At 46.1% G+C, this 19,787-nt stretch overlaps 2 protein-coding genes across 2 annotated transcripts in view; one reads left to right on the top strand and one right to left on the bottom strand.

Annotated features, from left to right (window-relative positions):
* atrnl1b (attractin-like 1b) overlaps positions 1 to 19,787 on the bottom strand; it is an 87,074-nt gene that overhangs the window by 56,359 nt on the left and 10,928 nt on the right. The window contains exons 6-19 of the mRNA XM_083687372.1: positions 19,542 to 19,716; positions 19,337 to 19,424; positions 18,504 to 18,759; positions 14,321 to 14,504; positions 12,331 to 12,485; positions 12,141 to 12,225; positions 11,362 to 11,573; positions 10,772 to 10,890; positions 8,784 to 8,916; positions 6,603 to 6,790; positions 5,957 to 6,170; positions 5,042 to 5,230; positions 1,194 to 1,436; positions 269 to 406 (exon numbers count right to left, since the gene is read on the bottom strand). Coding sequence (XP_083543498.1) covers positions 269 to 406; positions 1,194 to 1,436; positions 5,042 to 5,230; positions 5,957 to 6,170; positions 6,603 to 6,790; positions 8,784 to 8,916; positions 10,772 to 10,890; positions 11,362 to 11,573; positions 12,141 to 12,225; positions 12,331 to 12,485; positions 14,321 to 14,504; positions 18,504 to 18,759; positions 19,337 to 19,424; positions 19,542 to 19,716 — 2,379 coding nt within the window. The remainder of the gene's footprint in view (positions 1 to 268; positions 407 to 1,193; positions 1,437 to 5,041; positions 5,231 to 5,956; positions 6,171 to 6,602; positions 6,791 to 8,783; positions 8,917 to 10,771; positions 10,891 to 11,361; positions 11,574 to 12,140; positions 12,226 to 12,330; positions 12,486 to 14,320; positions 14,505 to 18,503; positions 18,760 to 19,336; positions 19,425 to 19,541; positions 19,717 to 19,787) is intronic.
* On the top strand, positions 14,998 to 17,773 carry LOC310816987 (uncharacterized protein). The gene is made up of 4 exons (XM_083687371.1): positions 14,998 to 15,049; positions 15,531 to 15,708; positions 16,437 to 16,606; positions 17,293 to 17,773. The coding sequence occupies exons 1-4, from the start codon at positions 15,026 to 15,028 to the stop codon at positions 17,659 to 17,661; spliced, it is 741 nt and encodes a 246-aa protein (XP_083543497.1). The 5' UTR covers positions 14,998 to 15,025; the 3' UTR covers positions 17,662 to 17,773.

Raw genomic sequence — 19,787 nt, forward strand, 5'->3', positions numbered from 1 at the left:
AGAAGCTCAGTGACCAGTGTTTGTCTACATACAGCTCAGACGGTGTGTGTGTGTGTGTGTGTGTGTGTGTGTGAGGGTGCGGGAGTGCCCCCTGTTGGTCGTTCACAGTGACTGCCAAGCTCTTGATCGAAGGTGGCCATCAGCATCTGACTTCAGATCGCTCTCTCAACGCCCGTACCTCCGAATGTCCCCGGCCTTCTCACTTGCATTGTTTTGTGTGGGGAAAAAAAACAAAAAAAAACAATTATAATAATCATCACACGCTCACCTTGGCATTTGCCGCCGTTGGTGGGGTCTCCGTGGTAACCGGGCATGCAGGTCTGGCAGTGCGGACCTGTGGTGAGGTTGCGACACTGCTCGCACACGCTGGCGTTGACGCACGTGCTGTGGCCGTTACACTGACAGGCTGGGAGAAGAGAGGGAGGTAGAGGGGGAGATAGAGAGGGAGTTAGAGAGGGAGGTAGAGAGGGAGGTGGAGAGGGAGGAGGTAGAGAGGGAGGTAGAGAGGGAGGTAGAGAGGGAGGTAGAGAGGGAGGTGGAGAGGGAGGTAGAGACGGAGGTGGAGGGGGAGGTAGAGAGGGAGGAGGTAGAGAGGGAGGTAGAGAGGGAGGTGGAGAGGGAGGTAGAGAGGGAGGAGGTAGAGAGGGAGGTAGAGAGGGAGGGGGAGGTAGAGAGGGAGGAGGTAGAGAGGGAGGAGGTAGAGAAGGAGGGGGACATCAGTGACATCCTTGATTCACACTATTCACCGTCATCCTTATACGTTTATTGACATTGGCAGCATCACGGTAAGACTTGAAGCCTGTCATTTCCATCAGTAACGTGAGAAACGGAAAACAGAAGAGCCTACCAGTATGACATCATACGCCTCCCGAACTCAGTGATCGGTTTACATGCTGTGGCTAACGTGGGGGGGGGGGGGGGGGGGGGGGGGGCAGCATGATACACTCTGACATTACAAACACTGCAGCACATCGATGGGGTGGGATTATTTACATAGGGAACTACCAACATCCCTTAGACCATGCGATACTTTCGTCGGTCTGAGGGCGTGCGCACGTGCGTGTGTGTGTGTGTCGTCTCTGTGTCTTTTTGTTTAATTTTAATTGTGTACATGCATGTATCTACGACATAATATTGTGTGTGTGTGTGTGTGTGTGCGTGTTTAATGTATACGAAGACAACTCCGTCCTCACCGGGGCATTGGATGAAGGCCCACTCGTAGCCCTTCTCCTTGGGGCAGAGGCCCGGCTCCTGGGTCATGTCCTTGTCCTGGGCCTGGCCCTGGTTCTGGCCCTGCTTGGCTGGGCTCTTCATGGGCCCCCGGTAGGAGCCCTCCATACACTGGCCCTTGCCCGTGCTGCTGGGGTCACCGCACCAACCGCACTCGGGCTGCTCCAGACACTGGCCGCACGTCCGCAGGCCCGAACAGTTCTGGGCTGTAGGACACAGAGAGAGAGAGAGGGAGAGAAGGAGAGAGGGAGAGAGGGAGGGAGATGAAGTGTGGTTAGGTTGGAGCCCTTTACAGACATGTCATGTTTCCTAACATTCGAAACGTATACAGAGCTAGTCGTGTATAATTGATGTCGTTTGTGGTCTTTTCGTTGTGTTTGAGCTCACAGGAGGCTGAGGAGAGTGACTGTGAGTTGGCAGGAGAGGGGAGGGAGAGAGAGAGAGAGAGGGAGGGGTGAGAGTTAGAGAGAGAGAGAGAGAGAAGAGGGGAGGTAGAGAGCGAGAGAGAGAGAGAGAGAGAGACAGAGGCAGAGAGAGAGAGAATAAAGTTAATTTGAGTGAAGATTAAAGTTGTGCTACCTGGATGCACAACAACAGCAACCTTTCAAGGATGTAATAAGGACATCAATGTTGTCAACCGGAGCCCAAATATCGAGGCCACCTTTCCGTTTGTCAGATTTACCATCAGCACTTTCCCCCAGACAGACAATTAAGGGGAATTTATTTTTTTGTTTTGTTACAGTCTGAACCATCCCTTCAGTTTGTGTCAAACCATCTTCCACGTCCGCCTAATGGACACGAAACCATGACAACGGCCGAAAATTCCGACAGTGAAGCCGTTTCCTTCATCCGTATATATATATATATTTTTTTTTTTAAATATATTTTCTATATATATATATATTAAAAAAAGGTGCATATTCTTCCAGAACAACTCAAACTGTGAACGCTGAGCGTCTAGGCTCATATTTCTTTAATGCTTTTATTGTTTAGCCCCGAAGAGCTCATTAAGCTGATGATATGTGAAGAAATGTAATTGAAAAACATCTATCCGGCAGTTGAAACCAACCCCGTTTCAACATTTCGCAGAGCACCTCGGAAACCATCAGGTTGATTTAAAAGTATCATTTACACCATTTAGGAACTAAACTAAACAATATAACTTCAAAACAAGCCCTGTTAAATTACTCTCATCATAACACATTAAACACATAAAAGATAACCTTTCAGATAAATCACTTTGAGTACCCGAAAGCCTAAACCCAAACTGTTATTGTCCTTTATTGTTATCTAAAGCATGGCTGAGGGGCAAACTGGAGCTGATTCTTACACACACACACACACACACACACACACACACACACACACACACACACACACACACACACACACGTCATGTAGAGTCAGTGTAGGGAACTGACAGCAAAAAACTAAAAGGAGGAAAAGGAGGTAGAAGGTTAAACCAAATGCAGAGCAACAAGTAAACATATGAGAGAGAGGGGGGGGGAGAGAGGGGGGAGAGTAGAGAGAAAGAGAGCACTCAGGCTTACTCGGTGACCTTCTCTGTCTCCATCCTTCTCCTGTAGACCGACAAACTCATTCAGACAGCCGTTTACAGACACAAAAGGACCCCTCACTAAACTGTGGTTGGTAAACCAGCACCTGAGGGGCCTGCTTTTAAACAACTTAGAAACATTGTTACACAGAGCAGAGCAGTTTGTTGGGTTCTAGCTGTGTGTGTGTGTGTGTGTGTGTGTGTGTGTGTGTGTGTGTGTTCTGTCCTCTATTCTGTCTAGTGAGCGGAGGGTGGCCAGCAGCAATCAGAGTATGAGACGGGGGACAGAAAGCACAACCTAACCTACAGATACAGGACCTATACAACACAGGCACGGCCTGTAGATTCACCGCTGAGGTAAACTATGGTGGATTGTTTTTCTGCGAATGCCTGTGCTTAACTATTCAAAAATATTTGGGATGACTGAAAGACATTTTTATAAAGGCATCAAAATAGCAAATAAATATCTCAGCACTTTCTTTTTGAAATATTTGACAGAGGTTTAATATTCCCCCATTCCGCTTCTCCGCTTCAAGTCTTGAAGGGTGGTTTAATTCATTTTTCCATCAGAGTGAATATAATGGAGGGTTCTAGCAGGATATGTGTGTGTGTGTGTGTGTGTGTGTGTGTGTGTGTGTGTGTGTGTGTGTGGCAGCAACAATCAGAGGCTGAGACAGGGGATGGGTCTGCCAGCTCAAACCCCATAAAAACACACACACACACCAAAACCAATACACACAACTATCACAAACTGCTGAAATGATATGCTGGAAAGAAAAACTGTCACTGCTGGCAATGCCTATGCGTATAAGTTGTCAGATATTGTCAATGCCTGTTGTGACAACTTCTGTTATGTCACGCTGATGAAAAGTGAAACTTTACTTCTATGACAAGTTTCTAAATCATGTTTAAGCCAACCTTGTATCCACGATGAAGGAAGATTCAAAAACATAAATATTACCATACACACACAGCACTATCATACAAGCTTTTCCTCAAGGAAATTCAAAGGGATTTCCAACCCGGTTCAAACACACCAGGGAATTAAGCCTCATAATAATGGCTGTGTTTCAATGAGTTTCTCAAGGGCAAACAAACCATTGCAAAAAACTACCCTGAGCCCGGGCCAGGGGGGAAATCTAACTCTTTAAAGAGACAAATTGCAACACTAATCGCTCATTAAAGACAATTCCGGCTTTCCGACTAATGGGAGGAAACTGAGAGCGGCTTTCATTTGACTCAAGACGCCACCTTCCAAGTCCCCCCCCCCCCGTCGCCGCCGCCGCCACCCCCCCCCCCCCCCAAATTCTCTGTGATGGTTATCGATCTGTTATCGATCGTCTACGGAGCGGAGGGTCCTTACAGTACCTCCCAAAACCTGGAGAAAATGTCAATGATGCCGGGAGACCGCTGGAGAACAAGATTGAAAAGTTCACCGTTCTCCAAACCGCGCCTGGCACTTGGTATTCTCCACCAACTCTCTCTTGAGGGACGGTGACGGAGAGAGATAGAGGGAGGGAAGCAGGGAGGGAGGGAGGGAGGGAGGGAGAGAAAGAGAGAGAGAGAGAGAGATGGAGCGTAGAGAGAGAGAGACAGACAGAGAAAGAGAGAGAGGTTGTAGAGAGAGAGAGAGAGAGAGAGAGATGGGGCGTAGAGAGAGAGAGAGACAGGCAGCGACAGTGAGAGAGAGACAGATACACAGACAGACAGTGAAAAACAGAGAGAGAGAGAGAGAGAGAAGGGCAAGATGGAGACAACGTGATATCAGTGTGAGATTCCATTCATCACTGTCCGACTCGGAATGACAATCCCCTGTGCCATCTCTCTGACGCTGACGCTGACGCCTGCCTCTCCTCTCCTCTCCTCTCCTCTCCTCTCCTCCTAGCGTATTACACACAGCATCAGTCTCACAGGGGAAACCATTACAGAGTGCCTGACAAGGAGTTGTGTTCTGATGTGGGCATACAATTAAGATACGTGTTAGCGTGCGTGTGTGTATGTGTGTGTGTGTGAGTGTGTGTGTGTGAGAGAAAGGATCACACTGTATGTTGATTTTATACATTCTCGCACAGGTTTGTGTGCACTCACAAACGCACTTATACACACAAAAAAGGGAACATATTCTGACACACAAACACACACACACACACACACAGTATGCGCACAAGCACACACACAGAAAAATACAAAACACACACAAACACACAGCACACACGGTAAACACATACGGTACACACTCACGGTACACACACTCACCCAGACAGTCTCCGGTCTGCCACTCCAGACACTGGCCGTAGGGGAAGGAGATGACGTAGGCTGAAGAGTCGACACAGCGCTGGGCGCTGCCACACCACATACACTCCATGGCCTGGCTGGTACAGTTGGCACAGCTGGTCCGTAGGGAGCAGGGCGTTTTGCAGGAGCGGGCGCTCAGCTTGGGGCTCACTGAGGGAGGAGTAGAGAGGCTATGTTATGCTATGCTACGCTATCACTGAAGGAGGAATAGAGAGGGTATGTTATGCTATGTTATGCTATCACTGAAGGAAGAATAGAGAGGCTATGTTATGCTCTGCTATGCTATCACTGAAGGAGGAATAGAGAGGCTATGTTATGCTATGCTACGCTATCACTGAAGGAGGAATAGAGAGGGTATGTTATGCTATGTTATGCTATCACTGAAGGAAGAATAGAGAGGCTATGTTATGCTATGCTACGCTATCACTGAAGGAAGAATAGAGAGGCTATGTTATGCTATGCTATCACTGAAGGACGAATAGAGGGGCTGTTATGCTATGCTATCACTGAAGGAAGAATAGAGAGGCTGTTATGCTATGCTACACTATGACTGAAGGAGGAATAGAGAGGCTGTGTTATGCTATGCTACGCTATGACTGAAGGAGGACTAGAGGCTGTTATGCTACGCTAGCACTGAAGGAGGACTAGAGCTGTTTTATTGCCATAATATCATATCATATTTTCCTCATATAAGCACACATGGACATATTTAATATTCAAAGACCAACAGGTGTGCGTGCACGCACGCATGCGTGCATATGTCTGAGTATGTGTGTGTGTGTGTGTGTGCGCGCGCACGCGCGTGACTGTCTATGTCTTTATATGCTTTGTGTTAGTCTCTGTGTGTGTGTGGGTGGGTGGGTGTGTGTCTCTTACCGGCAGGTTTTTCACAGATGAGTCCGTCGGTCATGGCGGTGCAGGGGTTGGCCCGGAGGCCCGACACCTGGGTCTCCTCCAGGGTGGCGCAGAAGCCCGAGTCGTTGGGCTCGCCCGGCAGCCACTGCAGGGTGGAGTTGGTGAAGGGGGACATATCCTCCCAGCCCCAGTACGACACGTTGATCTTCCTCAGGCCCACCCACGGGGAGAGCCTCTGTTGGACGCAGGCACAGGCAGACGTGTTACGCGACCAACTCCGATATCAAGACGGTCAACTATTGTACGCGTTGGATTTTTACAGTCGGCCCACCATTGATATGTTCCCAAAATATCATAACTCAAATATATCCTGGTGACGACTTTGAAGAATCTAAAATATAAAACATATTCTGGTTTGTTTAACACTTTTTTGTTTACTACATAATTCCATATGTGTTCCTTCATAGTTTTGATGTCTTCAATATTAATCTATATTGATCAATATTAATCTCGAAAATAATATAAATAAAGAAAAAAAATGCCAAAATAGAAAAATAGAATTATGCCTAGGGTAATAGCCTAACTTTGACCCTAACAATGTACCCTTACCTCAATGTGTTGAGTTATCACATTGTAACCAGAGACCAGCTGCTGTAGTGTACGGTACCTTGTCCTGCAGCATCAGTTTCTGCAGCTCATCCAGGACAAAGTCCACCTGCTTGCCGGTGGTCAGTGACGCGATGTTGCCCTCCAGGTTCTTGCAGTAGTGCTGGGCGTTGTCGTAGCTCTCCCTGCTGGAGTTGATCCGCAGGCAGGCCTCTCCGACCTGGTTCCAGCCCTCCCCGCAGAGCTGAGCTGGAGAAGGGAGGGAGAGAGGGGTAGGGATTAGGACAGTCCCAGGCTTTGGGTCAAGATGTAGGCCTCACACTGCTTTGGAGGGGGGGCTGCTCAGGATTTGAGTCATTGCAAGTCATGTTAACTACTGAGCTTGGTCATGTAAGATTTTATTTATGGTATCATATGGACTGGTTTTCTATCGAAATTCCAAAAGTAGTGAGTGAGTGAGTGAGTGAGTGAGTGAGTGAGTGAGTGAGTGAGTGAGTGAGTGAGTGTGTGTGTGTGTGTGTGCTCCATGAGAATGTTGTTTGTGATTAACTGTTGAGGAATGAGCAATCAAATCGATTGAATTAAAAACCACTGTGTCATTTTGGGGATAATGGATGAAAGACAAACTATTTCAATGTGTAAGGGCATTACAATGGAAAACGAGTTGGTAGAACTGTAGGATACTTTTACAAAACACGTATGCTTTCAGCTCTTACTTGTAACCTTATTCAACCAACAAATAATACAGTGATGAAAGTGTTTTATTCAAAATGTGATATTCAATATGTAAACTCTTCAAATATAAAATGTGTGTTGGAATGATTCCTAAGTCCTGACTAAACACAACCAGTGCATTATTTGTGCATGGTATTTGTCCAATTGAACGAGGACACTGTAACAAGTAACGTAAAAAATCAACGTTACTCTGTCGACGTTGGTTCGGGCTGCAGGCACAGCGCTGGTCGTGTTAATGAGCTATAGTGAGCTTAACCAAGTGGTTATCCAAAAAAACACTAAACACGAGGGTCCTCAAAAAACGCAACCAGAAGGTAATACTTGCAGCTGCTGGTGAAGTACACTTCTAGTCAAATTCAAATTCATTCTCTCTTTCTCTCCGGAAAAACGTTTTACTCAGCTAAGGAGCCATTTCCACTGACATTGCAGCAGCGGTTCTAATTGCCCTATTTCCCGAAAGTATATTCTGAAAATGTCTACTGAGGAAATAGTTTGTGTGAGTGTGTGTGTGTGTGTGTGCACGTGTGTTTGTGCATGCTCCTTCTCAAACATCAAAAATAGATCACACACAGACAGGATACGCAGCTCCAAGTTCCCATCAAGCCCTTCAGGGAGAAGGATTCATGAACTTTGAATTATGTATCAAACTCTGGCATGATTTATTCAATCAAACAAACACAAACTAGACATGAGGGACTCTGAATATGCCCTTCCTAAAAAACAAGGTCTGGAATAGAAGACATTTTGTCATTTTGGCAAGACAAGCAGGTATACCTCCAAATACTAGGGGTAGCATACAGCTACAAACACGCTTTGTATGTCACAAAATGTGACTGGCATTTTAATGTGAACTCTAAGTTTAACTCTAAGAAAGCAATCAAAATGTTTGTGTGTGTGTGTGTGTGTGTGTGTGTGTGTGTGTGTGTGTATGTGTGTGTGTATATATTAGAGATCTTCACGGGTTCAACCAAACCATATTTGTCCCGATTCCCATAATGACAGAAGATTGTCCTGCCATTATAACATGACACATTTCCAAACCTTTCCGTCATAATATTTCACTTTTACAGTCATGTTCATCTTGCCACGTTTAAATCCTTCACATCCACTTTTTTTTTTACGTGTGTGCATAAATTGGCCGGTCATCAAAGCACGCGCTCTGGCACACTGTAGACCAATTAATGTTATTAGGAAGGAGAAAATCTGTTCCACAAAATGTTAGGCTACAGTGAGTCTGTGTAAGGTCTATTAACGCTGAATAAGCCTTTTTTTTCTTTTCTTTTTTTTTTTAAATCACTCTGGTCTAATTGGACGACCCTGTCAGGTTTCGGGGTATCATTGTCAACGGATGGTCCGTTCGGGTTATTTAAAATAAAAGTTTCGGGAACGGGTCTACATTTTTGGACCCCAAGAAGACATTGAGATAGTGAGTGTGTGTGTGTGTGTGTGTGTGTGTGTGTGTGTGTGTGTGTGTGTGTGTGTGTGTGTGTGTGTGTATGTATCTCACCAGGCAGTGCGTGACACTCCTGCTGGTTTTGGTCCCACTGGCAGTGGAGGTTGAGGGAGCAGCTCCTACAGTTGGCCAGCTTGGAGCACACCTGCTCGTTCCTTACTGGGCACTCGGAGAAGTTCCTCACACTCTGCAGGAGAGGAGAGGGGAGGAGGAGAGGGGAGAGGAGGGAGGAGAGGAGAGAAGAGGAGAGGAGGAGAGGGGAGAGGAGGGGAGGAAAGGAGAGGAGAGGAAGAGAGGGGAGAGGAGAGGAGAGGAGAGAAGCAGAAAGACATTAAAAAGGGAGGCAGGTAAAGACTGGAGACTGAGAAGAGAGTCTAGACCACTGATACAGTGCATTCGGAAAGTATTCAGACCCCTTCACTTTTTCCACATTTTGTTATGTTACAGCCTTATTTTACAATGGATTTTTTTTCCCTCATCAATCTACACACAATACCCCATAACAGGCCCCAATAAGCCAAAACAGGTTTTTAGAAATGTTTGCTAATTTATTAAAAAATAAAAAACTGAAATATCACATTTACATAAGTATTCAGACCCTGCTATGACACTCAGAATTGAGCTCAGGTGCATCCTGTTTCCATTGATCATCCTTGAGATGTTTCTACGACTTGATTGGAGTCCACCTGTGGTAAATTCAATTGATTGGACATGATTTGGAACGGCACACACCTGTCTATATAAGGTCCCACAGTTGACAGTACATGTCAGAGCATAAACCAGACCATGAGGTTGAAGGAATTGTCCGTAGACCTCCGAGACAGGATTGTGTCGAGGCACAGATCTAGGGAAGGGTACAGTGTTGAAGGTCCCCAAGAACACAGTAGCCTCCATCATTCTTAAATGGAAGAAGTTTGGAACCACCAAGACTCTTCCTAGAGCTGGCCGCCTGGCCAAACTGAGCAATAGGGGGAGAAGGGCCATCGTCAGGGATGTGACCAAGAACCCAATGGTCACTCTGACAGAGCTCTAGAGTTCCTCTGTGGAGATGGGAGAACCTTCTAGAAGGACAACTGTCTCTGCAGCACTCCACCAATCAGGCCTTTATGGTAGAGTGGCCAGACGGAAGCCGCCACTCAGTAAAAAGCACATGACAGCCCGCTTGGAGTTTGCCAAAAAGACTCTCAGACCATGAGAAACAAGATTCTCTGATCTGATGAAACCAAGATTGAACTCTCTGGCCTGAATGCCAAGCGTCACGTCTGGAGGAAACCAGGCACCACTCATCACCTGGCCAATACCATCCCTTCGGTGAAGCATGGTGGTGGCAGCATCATGCTGTGGAGATGTTTTTCAGCGGCAGGGACTAGGAGACTAGTCAGGATCGAGGGAAAGATTAATGGAGCAAAATACAGAGAGATCCTTAATGAAAACCTGCTCCAGAGCGAAGGTTCACCTTCTAACAGGACAACGACCCTAAGCACACAGCAAAGACAACGCAGGAGTGGCTTCGGGACAAGTCTCTGAATGTCCTTGAGTGGCCCAGCCAGAGCCCGGACTTGAACCCGATCAAACATCTCTGGAGAGACCTCAAAATAGTTGTGCACCGACGCGCCCCATCCAACCTGACAGAGCTTGAGAGGATCTGCAGAGAAGAATGGGAGAAACTCCCAAAATACAGGTGTGCCAAGCTTATAGCGTCATACCCAAGAAAACTTGAGGCTGTAATCGCTGCCAAAGGTGCTTCAACAAAGTACTGAGTAAAGGGTCTGAATAGTTATGTAAATGTGATATTTTCTGTTTTTTATTTTAATAAATTAGCGAACATTTCTAAAAACCTGTTTTGGCTTTGTCATTATGGGGTATTGTGTGTAGATTGATGAGGGAAAAAAATTTAATCCATTTTAGAATAAGGCTGTAACATAACAAAATGTGGAAAAAGTGAAGGGGTCTGAATACTTTCAGAATGCACTGTACATGTCTATGATGTGATGACTGCATGTGAACAGTGGTTCTCTCGCGCCCCCCTCTGGCCAACTCACCGCGGTGCAGTTGCTGGAGGCCGAGAGGCACTTCTTGTCGTCGCACCACTGGCAGCCGTTGGTGTTGGCGGTGCAGCTGGCACAGTCGGAGAAACGGTAGCACCGCTCGTCCACCGTGACTACGAGACACAGAGAGAGAGTATTATATTGCTTTGGCAACATTGGTCCCATCCCTTCAAGCTCATTTCGAATTTGAATTTGGGGGGGGGAGACGGGGGAGAGAGGGAGACAGGGAGGGGGAAAGAGAGAAACTTTCATGCCTATTTCACACCGAGGCATTTACACCCAAATCTAAAATATTGTTTTCCGCTTGGGCAGTGCCTCCACGAGTGAGAGAGAGAGCCATAATACCGACTAAATGAACTTACACAGACCCATTGAATTGTTAGGCACTTTCTCATTTTGATGTGTTCTGCATGAGCCCTCTTTAGAGACTGCCTCCGGTTAATTAGCCAATAAACTACAGAGAGGAGTGGAGGGGAGGGGGGGGGGGGGGGGGGGGGGGGGGGGGGGGGGGAGAGGAGAGGAGATGAGAAGAGAGGAAGGAGATGAGAAGAGAGGAGAGACGACACAGCGCTGCTATTCCTCACCAGCCTTGGCGAGGCAGAACGCCGCGGGGGTGGTCCCGTTGGTCATGCTGAGCTCCCAGGGGAGGCAGTGCCCCCTGCTCCAGATGCAGCGGACCCCCGGGCCGGCGCCCAAGCACCCCTCCTCCTCCCTGAACGCGTGGCAGCTAGGGGGTCTGTAGAGCAGCACGTCGTTGAGCAGCAGGCCGGAGAAGCCCCCAAACATATACATGGACCTGGGAGGAGAGACAAAAAGATAGAAACGTCATGTTGGGGCGCTTAGTGGCGTAGCACACTAATGTGCTTACCACATAATCGCAAGGTTCCCGGTTCGATTCCAACCTCCGACCTATCTTGCATGTCATCCCTCCTCTCTCTCCCATCCTTCCTGTCAATCTCTACTGTCTCTATCCCAATAAAGCAGAAATGCCCTAAAAACATATAAAAAAAAAAAAAAAGAAAAGAAACGCCATGTCGTAGAGCCGTTAAGACTCGCTGTTCCACGGGACAGACACTCATACCTAATCTACACAACATGCGTTCAACTGTAGAACATCGCACTGTAGATAGATTTAGAACGACATCAGTTTCCACACGAAGGTTTGGCAGAGACTTTTGGCTATATTTTGTTAACAGCAAAGCATCTCTAATATTGATCATCTGACTCCAACGTAATGATCACTACGTGCAAAGACTTGTTGAGTTTTGCTGATTTAGTGCAAGAAAGATCAAATAGAATGAATCAAATGAGTCAACAGTATATACTTCACAGGGGGGGTGCACCAACAGCAGCGAGGCCTTACCCGTTGCTGACGACCGCCGTGTGACCGAAACGGTTAACGTCACGATGAAGGTCGGGCTTGGGCAGGGTTCTCCACTCATCACACGCTGAGAGAGAGAGAGAGAGAGAGAGAGAGATCATTTTTTGAGGTCAGAAAAGAAAGATGTCACTGCATGACTGACGTGGTCATGCGCCGGATGGGCGGGACTTACCGATGTCGTAAGCCAGGAAGTCGGCCGAGAAGCACTTGGCCCCGTTGCTTAGCGACGTGTCGTTGTGGGTGTTGCCCCCGAAGATGAGCAGGGTTCCGCTGAGCATGACGGCCGAGTGGAGGTAGCGGGGGAAACTGCTCTCTTTCAGAATGGTCCTGAAAACACACACACACACACATTTACACATTAACACACATAGATACATATAGTAACACACAAGAGACCATGTCACACACATAGACTAGATACCATGTCACATATACAGTGGGGGAAATAATTATTTGATCCCCTGCTGATTTTGTTAGTTTGCCCGATTACAAAGAAATGAGCAGTCTATCATTTTTATGGTACTTTTATTTCAACAAATAGAGACAGAATATCAACAAAGAAGTCCAGAAAAAACACATTATATAAAGTTATAAATTCATTTGCATTTGATCGAAGGAAATAAGTATTTGATCCCCAAGCAAAACATGACTTAGTACTTGGTGGAGAAACCCTTGCTGGCAAGCACAGAAGTCAGACGTTTCTTATAGTTGGTCACCAGGTTTGCACACATCTCAGGAGGGATTTTGGTCCACTCCTCTTTATAGATCCTCTCCAAATCCTGAAGGTTTCAAGGCTTTTGCTTGGCAACTCAAAGCTTCAGCTCCCTCCACAAATTTTCGATAGGATCAAGGTCTGGAGACTAGCTAGGCCACTCCAAGACCTTAGTGTGCTTCTTCTTGAGCCACTCCTTTGTTGCCTTGGCTGTATGTTTTGGGTCATTGTCATGCTGGAAGACCCATCCACGACCCATCCTCAGTGCTCTGGCTGAGGGAAGGAGGTTCCTGTCCAAGATCTTATGGTACATGGCCCCGTCCATTGGTCCCTCAATGCAGTGAAGACGTCCTGTACCCTTAGCAGAGAAACAACCCCAAAGCATAATGTTTCCACCTCCGTGTTTGACGGTGGGGATGGTGTTCTTGGGATTGTAGCATTCAGCATTTCTCTCCCTCCAAACACGAAGAGTCGAATTTATGCCAAAGAGTTCAATTTTGGTCTCATCTGACCACATCACCTTCTCCCAAGCCTTCTCTGAATCATTTAGGTGTTCATTGGCAAACTTCAGATGGGCCTGTACATGTGCCTTCTTGAGCAGGGGGACCTTGCGGGCACTGCAGGATTTCAATCCGTTACGGTGTAGTGTGTTACCAATGGTTTTCTTGGTGACTGTGGTCCCAGCTGCCTTGAGATCATTACCAAGCTCCTCCCGTGTAGTTCTGGGCTGATCCCTCACCCTTCTCATGATCATCCTTACCCCACGAGGCAAGATCTTGCATGGAGCTCCAGGCCAAGGGCAATTGATGGTTATTTTGTATTTCTTCCATTTTCTAATAATTGCACCAACAGTTGTCTCCTTCTCACCAAGCTTCTTGCTGATGGTCTTGTAGCCCATTCCAGCCTTGTGCAGGTCTACAACTCTTACCCTGATGTCCTTTGAATGTTCTTTGGTCTTGCCCATGGTGGTGGAGAGGTTGGAATGGAAGAGATTGATTCTATTGACAGGTGTCTTTTATACCCATAATAAGCAGAGATTAGGAGTACCTTTCCTAAAGTGACAGGACTAATCTGTGTGCCTCATGGGCATATAACCGGTCTGTATGAGCCAGTATTCTTGTTGGTTTGTAGGGGATCAAATACTTATTTCCTTCGATCAAATGCAAATGAATTTATAACTTTATATAACGTGTTTTTTCTGGACTTCTTTGTTGATATTCTGTCTCTATTTGTTAAAGTAAAAGTACCATAAAAATTATAGACCGCTCATTTCTTTGTAATCGGGCAAACTAGCAAAATCAGCAGGGGATCAAATAATTATTTCCCCCACTGTATATATATACACACACACACACACACACACACGAGACCGTGTCACACAACACATAAACCAGACACCTGTCACATACATACACATACACACACTGAATATTTAATTCTATCCACTCACCATGTGCGTGTGTTGATGTCGTAGCGGTACAGATCATCCACCAAACCGTACTTATTGGCGGGCAGGGCCTTGTAGCCCCCGTGGACATACACACTCCTGCTGGCACTGTGGTACGTGCTGCTGTGGCCATACCCACCCTGGGCCACCGCTCCCTTTGTCTCAGGTACCAACCACGTATTAGACCCTTGGAAATGAAGCCAAACAAACATATTAAAAACACCTAAAGAACAACAGGTTTAGAAGTTAAAAATGACAATCAAATTTAATATGATAATGAAATCACAGACATTCATTGAAATGTGGGTCATAAAAACCATGAGGTCGAAATCTCCAAATAACCTCATACTTTGTTATATCCTTACAAATGTTCTCTTATCTTATCCTCTGTGGCTCAGTTGGTAGAGCATGGCGCTAACAACGCTTAGATTGTGGGTTTGATTCCCGCTGGGACCATATATACTGAAAAATGTATGCACTCACTGCAATGTAAGTAGCTTTGGATAAAAGCGTCAGCTAAATGGCATATATATCATCATTTGTATGGCTGAAACCAAAAGAGGATGACCTCTTTGCTCAAACTGTCCTCACTCGGGTTGAGCGCCCCTCTCCTATCCCATAGGAGGCGCTAGTGCACCGCGATACGGGCTCCCCCGGAACAAGCGACGCCGTTTGGAAGAGGAAGAACCAGATGCAACAACAAAGAACATGGCGTACATAGGAGATGAGCCCGTAAGTTGTTGTCCACGTAACTTGTTTACCTCTAGGAGCCTTTTAATCGATATCATTACATTCATAAAGGCATAGATTCGATACCAGCTTTGTGAGCCTCTTGATTGATTGAATATCCCGCCAGCGCTTCGGAGACGGAGCACGGTTTTTTAGCAGCCAGCCAGCTAGCTCGCTAGCTAGCTAACTACTAGCCCCGTGAGCTCACTTCGTTCACTACTATTTTGTATCTATGCCATTTAGCTGATATATATAAAATATAGACTGATGTATATTGTAAACATGCCATTTAGCTGATCTATATATACCATATTTTGTCAACCCTAATCTCATTAAACTGATGTGACATAAGATATAGCGGAAGTCTAGGTTGTTGTCAGTCAAGGCTACGAACGCTGTCGTCGACTTCTCCAACTGCATATGGGGTATGAGCTACATTTCCTAAATGTATTTGTTTTTGTGCATCTGTTTTTTCTTCTACCAGAGACATACCACGATACTGTTGGGAGAGGACCCAGAACCGCCCGTTATGAAACGGTGCACACAATGCTGCACCAAATTCCACTGTGATTTCTGTTCACCGTCGGTGTTCAAATCCACCCGTGGCGACAACGCCAGGCGCCACTACAAAGCTCACCTGAAAGGGGGTGTGCGACACAACGGTTAGACTCGATCGATTGGATTTTTTTACTGTCTTTCCTACAACGATTAGACTAGGATCGATTGGCATATATTTACCGTCTTGCCTATAACGGTTAGACTCGGATCGATTGGCTTATTTCCTGTCTTGCCTCATAGTAGGATGACTTGTCGCTCCGACGCGACACTCCATTATCTAGTTTATCATTATCTAGAAAATATCCAACTACCACGAAATGGGCTGCTAGCATATCGATACAGATTAACTTTATACCGATCATTACATTACATAAACATTCATCATTACATAAACCACGGTGGAAAACTCGAAACGCGGCACTCCGGATTGCCATTTCATTTCCGCGTCTTCGTTCGTTCGCACACTAGTGCCATGTTTCGAGTTTTCCACCGTGGCTTCGGGTAATAAGTATAAAGTTAATCTCTATGGATATTAAAGCAGCCCTTTGGATATGTTGTGGTGGTGCTGGAGAAAATCTCCCATGGTGGAGACAGTACGTGGATATTTAAGTCGCTAAGCTTGCGGCAAGCCAATACTACAACACTTCAGACTGTGAATGACCATTGAATCCCAATGACCATGATCTTAAAAAAATAGTTACAACTGGTTTCCATTGTGCAGTGTGTTAAGCCGAGCCTACTATACGCTACAGACACCATGTTAATGCGCCTGTATCAGAATATCAGAAATGAGTTTGCACCAAATACATTTTCCCCCCTCTCTTCTTGTTAGGATACACAACTGTCCTATGCCATCTAGACTGTCGGAGTGGTCCACACTTCCACTGTTACAAGTGTCTGAAGACGTTGAGGAAAAAGGATTCCTTTGTGCATCACCTGCGGATCTGTAACGGGGAGGCTCCCTTGGCACCAAAAGACTATATCTACACCACACCTGCACAGGTAGATCTCCATATGCTCACAACAGCTTATTAAAAGAGATAATTCAGTCACAAATAATCATTTCTTAATCAAATCACGTACCGTAGATGTTGACTAGTAGTGACACCATCTGCCAAGTGCGTCCTTAGCCAAAGCCACGCTAACCTTAGACTGCTGTAGCAAATTAAATGACAGGCACTTAGCAGATGGTGTCACTAATGGTCAACAGACACCTTCTAAGGTATGTGATGGATCAGGAAATTATGTTTTGAGAGGGAACTATCCCTTTAATACTTGTCAGTTTACAACAGAGGGCAGTATTTCAATTACAGTATGTGTCTTTGAAATGCATATTTATATTATTTGTGTGTATTGTAAAAAATGGTTTGCACAGCAGTGTGTCCAAGCTTTGAGGGAGAACTGTGGGATTTCAGAGGCCTTATTGTAGGCTAACCTAGCAAACACCTCACAGGCACACCAGAACACACGCGCGACGTCTGAATCAAGTGTTTACCTCACTCCATCCGGGACAAACTGCTGTACGAATACATTACGAACGCCGTGTAGACAGCTGCTGTTTGAAATTGTGGCCACAAAAACACATAACTAGCTACCAGTTGGAGACTTTTTGCTAAGAAAAACTTCCATGCAAGCCCTACTGTCGTGATTTTTTTTCATTGGAATGCTTTATTTATATGTTGTTTAAGGTGTCCAGCTCTTGCAAGGCACAGGATGACGAGGAGGACATAGGGGCCCCCCTGGACTTCCCCCCAGGCACCCCTGGTCAGGCCACCTCCTACCCCGTGGGGTACTACACCTCAGACAGCTACGGGGGCGCCCACTTCCCTCTGGTCGTGACACCCCCCCCACTGCCGCACAGCGAAAGTTCGAGAAAGCCTCTCAAGAGGCCGAACCTGGGCGACCCCGGCGAAAATCCATTGACCTTACTGGATCCACACGTGGCCTTTGGTAACTACATGGTCAGTACCATGAAGAGATTGTCTGGCAGGGATAGCGATGCCTTCATGGGAGAGGTGTTGGAGCTGATCCAAGGGTACAGGCACAAGTGGCAGTGACTGACGCTCAATGAAGCAGACGTATAATGTAATCTGTTGGGACAGTGGACTACCATACTGCCCGTGGCTAACTTCACAAGTAAAATGTAAAAAAAAAAAAAAAAAAAAAAAAGCTTTACAAATAAAAAAATAAAATAAAAAATGTATCATTATTATTATAATTATTACCACCACCTACGGTTAGAATTACAAAAAGGTGGCGGTTGCCGGATGCGATCATAACAAGGCATCCCTTGTACGCTTTGAAAACGCATTTGATGTTGAACTTAGAACATTTTTATTTTAGCTTTATTCCAGTCCGCCCATGTTTCGGTCATCCACAAAAAGTCAATATGCCAAAGCATTTATGCTAGGGACTGGAGATATCCTATAATGGATATGTGTATCTGTATACCTGTGTATGTATGTTCTGTATTACCTGTACACTGCTGTTTTTGTATCCTGTGTAACGCCAGCATTATGAGTCTGAAGTGATAAAATATAAAATATCTCCTGGTAGTGTTGTGTTTGTTTGTTTTAAATCTGCATATACACCATGTATTTTATAAGGGCTTATCTGAAACATGCTAGACAAATTCTGTTCCCTGCAATAAAGTCCATATCAAAAAAAGTTATTCTCTGGTCCGTATTTTCCTTACAGCTTTAATACACCTAAGAGCGATGAAAATGTGATTTTTTTTTTCCTGAATCCAGAACTCCTGCTTTATCTTCTGTTGTTACACCATTTAATTTGACCGATATCCCAGGTTTTTTTGGGGGGTTTTTTTCCCCTGACTTTCTATGTCTTCTATCACATCCATGAATTAGAAGAAACACTTTCACAGCACAAGCAGAGGACTTACTCAGGTTGTATTCCTGCACATTGCTGATGTAGCTGTAGACGGGGGAGTAACCGAAGATGACCACCATGACGGCCTCTCCGTTGTCCAGCGTGGCGGTGTGGGCCGAGTGGCCCTCCACGGCGTAGATCTGGCCGTGGGCCGGCGGGCTGGGGGTCCTCTGGGACCAGGTCCGACTGGGCACGTTGAACACCCACAGCTCGTCGGTCACGTTGCCAGACCCTGCCTCCAGTTTCCCTCCAAACAGGTAGATGTCATCCTGTGGAGGGAGAGGGAGAGGGAGAGGGGGGAGGAGGAAATGGAGTGAGAGGAGAGGAGAAAAAGGGAAAAGGGAGGCTGCTGCTTTTGGGTATTATGGGCTCCAGCTGTTGGAACAGTGAGCCAACCATTTTATTGCATTGCATTGCATTAGTCTCTATAGTGCACTATGGAATTTTTGGTTTGTCAGTTTGTATTACGTTCCTTGGAATTTATTACTTTTATTGAAGTGCACTGTATTGCATTCATGTACAACATGTGCTATACAAAAGAACACCAAGGGCCCCAAAGTCGGCCATCTTTACCGTAATATTTCTAATAGACACTGTGGAGTATTTTGAATAGTAATGTATCTTTTGCTCTGCTCAGCACTATTTGCTGAATCAAATTGGGGCCCACCGTGCGATGATTGACTGAGAAGGAGGAGTGGGGCAAGTTGCATTTTTGGGGGTTGACAGCCTTATGAGTGAACAGTAAAAACCTGATGAACCATCACAACAGCTATGTTGCTAGGGGACATGTCTTGGAGCAGTTGTGTAGAGGCGGTTGTGTGTGTGTGTGTGTGTGTGTGTAATCACCTGGTAGGTGGTGAGGGAGTGGCCATATCTGGGCAGGGGGCCGCTGTTGATGGGCACTGTGTTCCAGACACCGCTCTCCAGGTTGTAACTGGAACAAAACAAAAACAACCGTTTCCATTTTCCACACACACTGGACATTCACGCCGAATCACAGCAAAATCCCCATGAACATCGGGCTGGGACAAAAAAAAAAAAAAAAACTTACTTGAGGATCATCTGGAAGGAACTGTAGTTGAAGGTGTATCCACCCACTACCCACATGATCTTCTCCTGCACCACAGCCCTGTGGGATGCCCGTGCCAGCGAGGTGCCAAAGGGCTTGACGCTGGGCAGAACCCAGTAGGACTCAGTCGATGGGACCGTCAGAGAACAGTCTGGACCTGTATTTAGACAAACACAGCAGGAGATTCAGGACATACTGTGTGTGTGTGTGTGTGTGTGTGTGTGTGTG

The sequence above is a fragment of the Argentina silus genome, assembly GCF_951799395.1.
Source record: "Argentina silus genome assembly, chromosome: 16".
In the NCBI taxonomy this organism is placed as follows: Eukaryota; Metazoa; Chordata; class Actinopteri; order Argentiniformes; family Argentinidae; genus Argentina; species Argentina silus.

Coding starts and splice junctions, on each gene's coding strand:
- LOC310816987 (XM_083687371.1), top strand. CDS start 15,026: ATGGCGTACATAGGAGATGAGCCC. Junction 15,050..15,530: donor CGTACATAGGAGATGAGCCC/GTAAGTTGTTGT, acceptor TTCTTCTACCAG/AGACATACCACGATACTGTT. Junction 15,709..16,436: donor AGGGGGTGTGCGACACAACG/GTTAGACTCGAT, acceptor TCTTCTTGTTAG/GATACACAACTGTCCTATGC.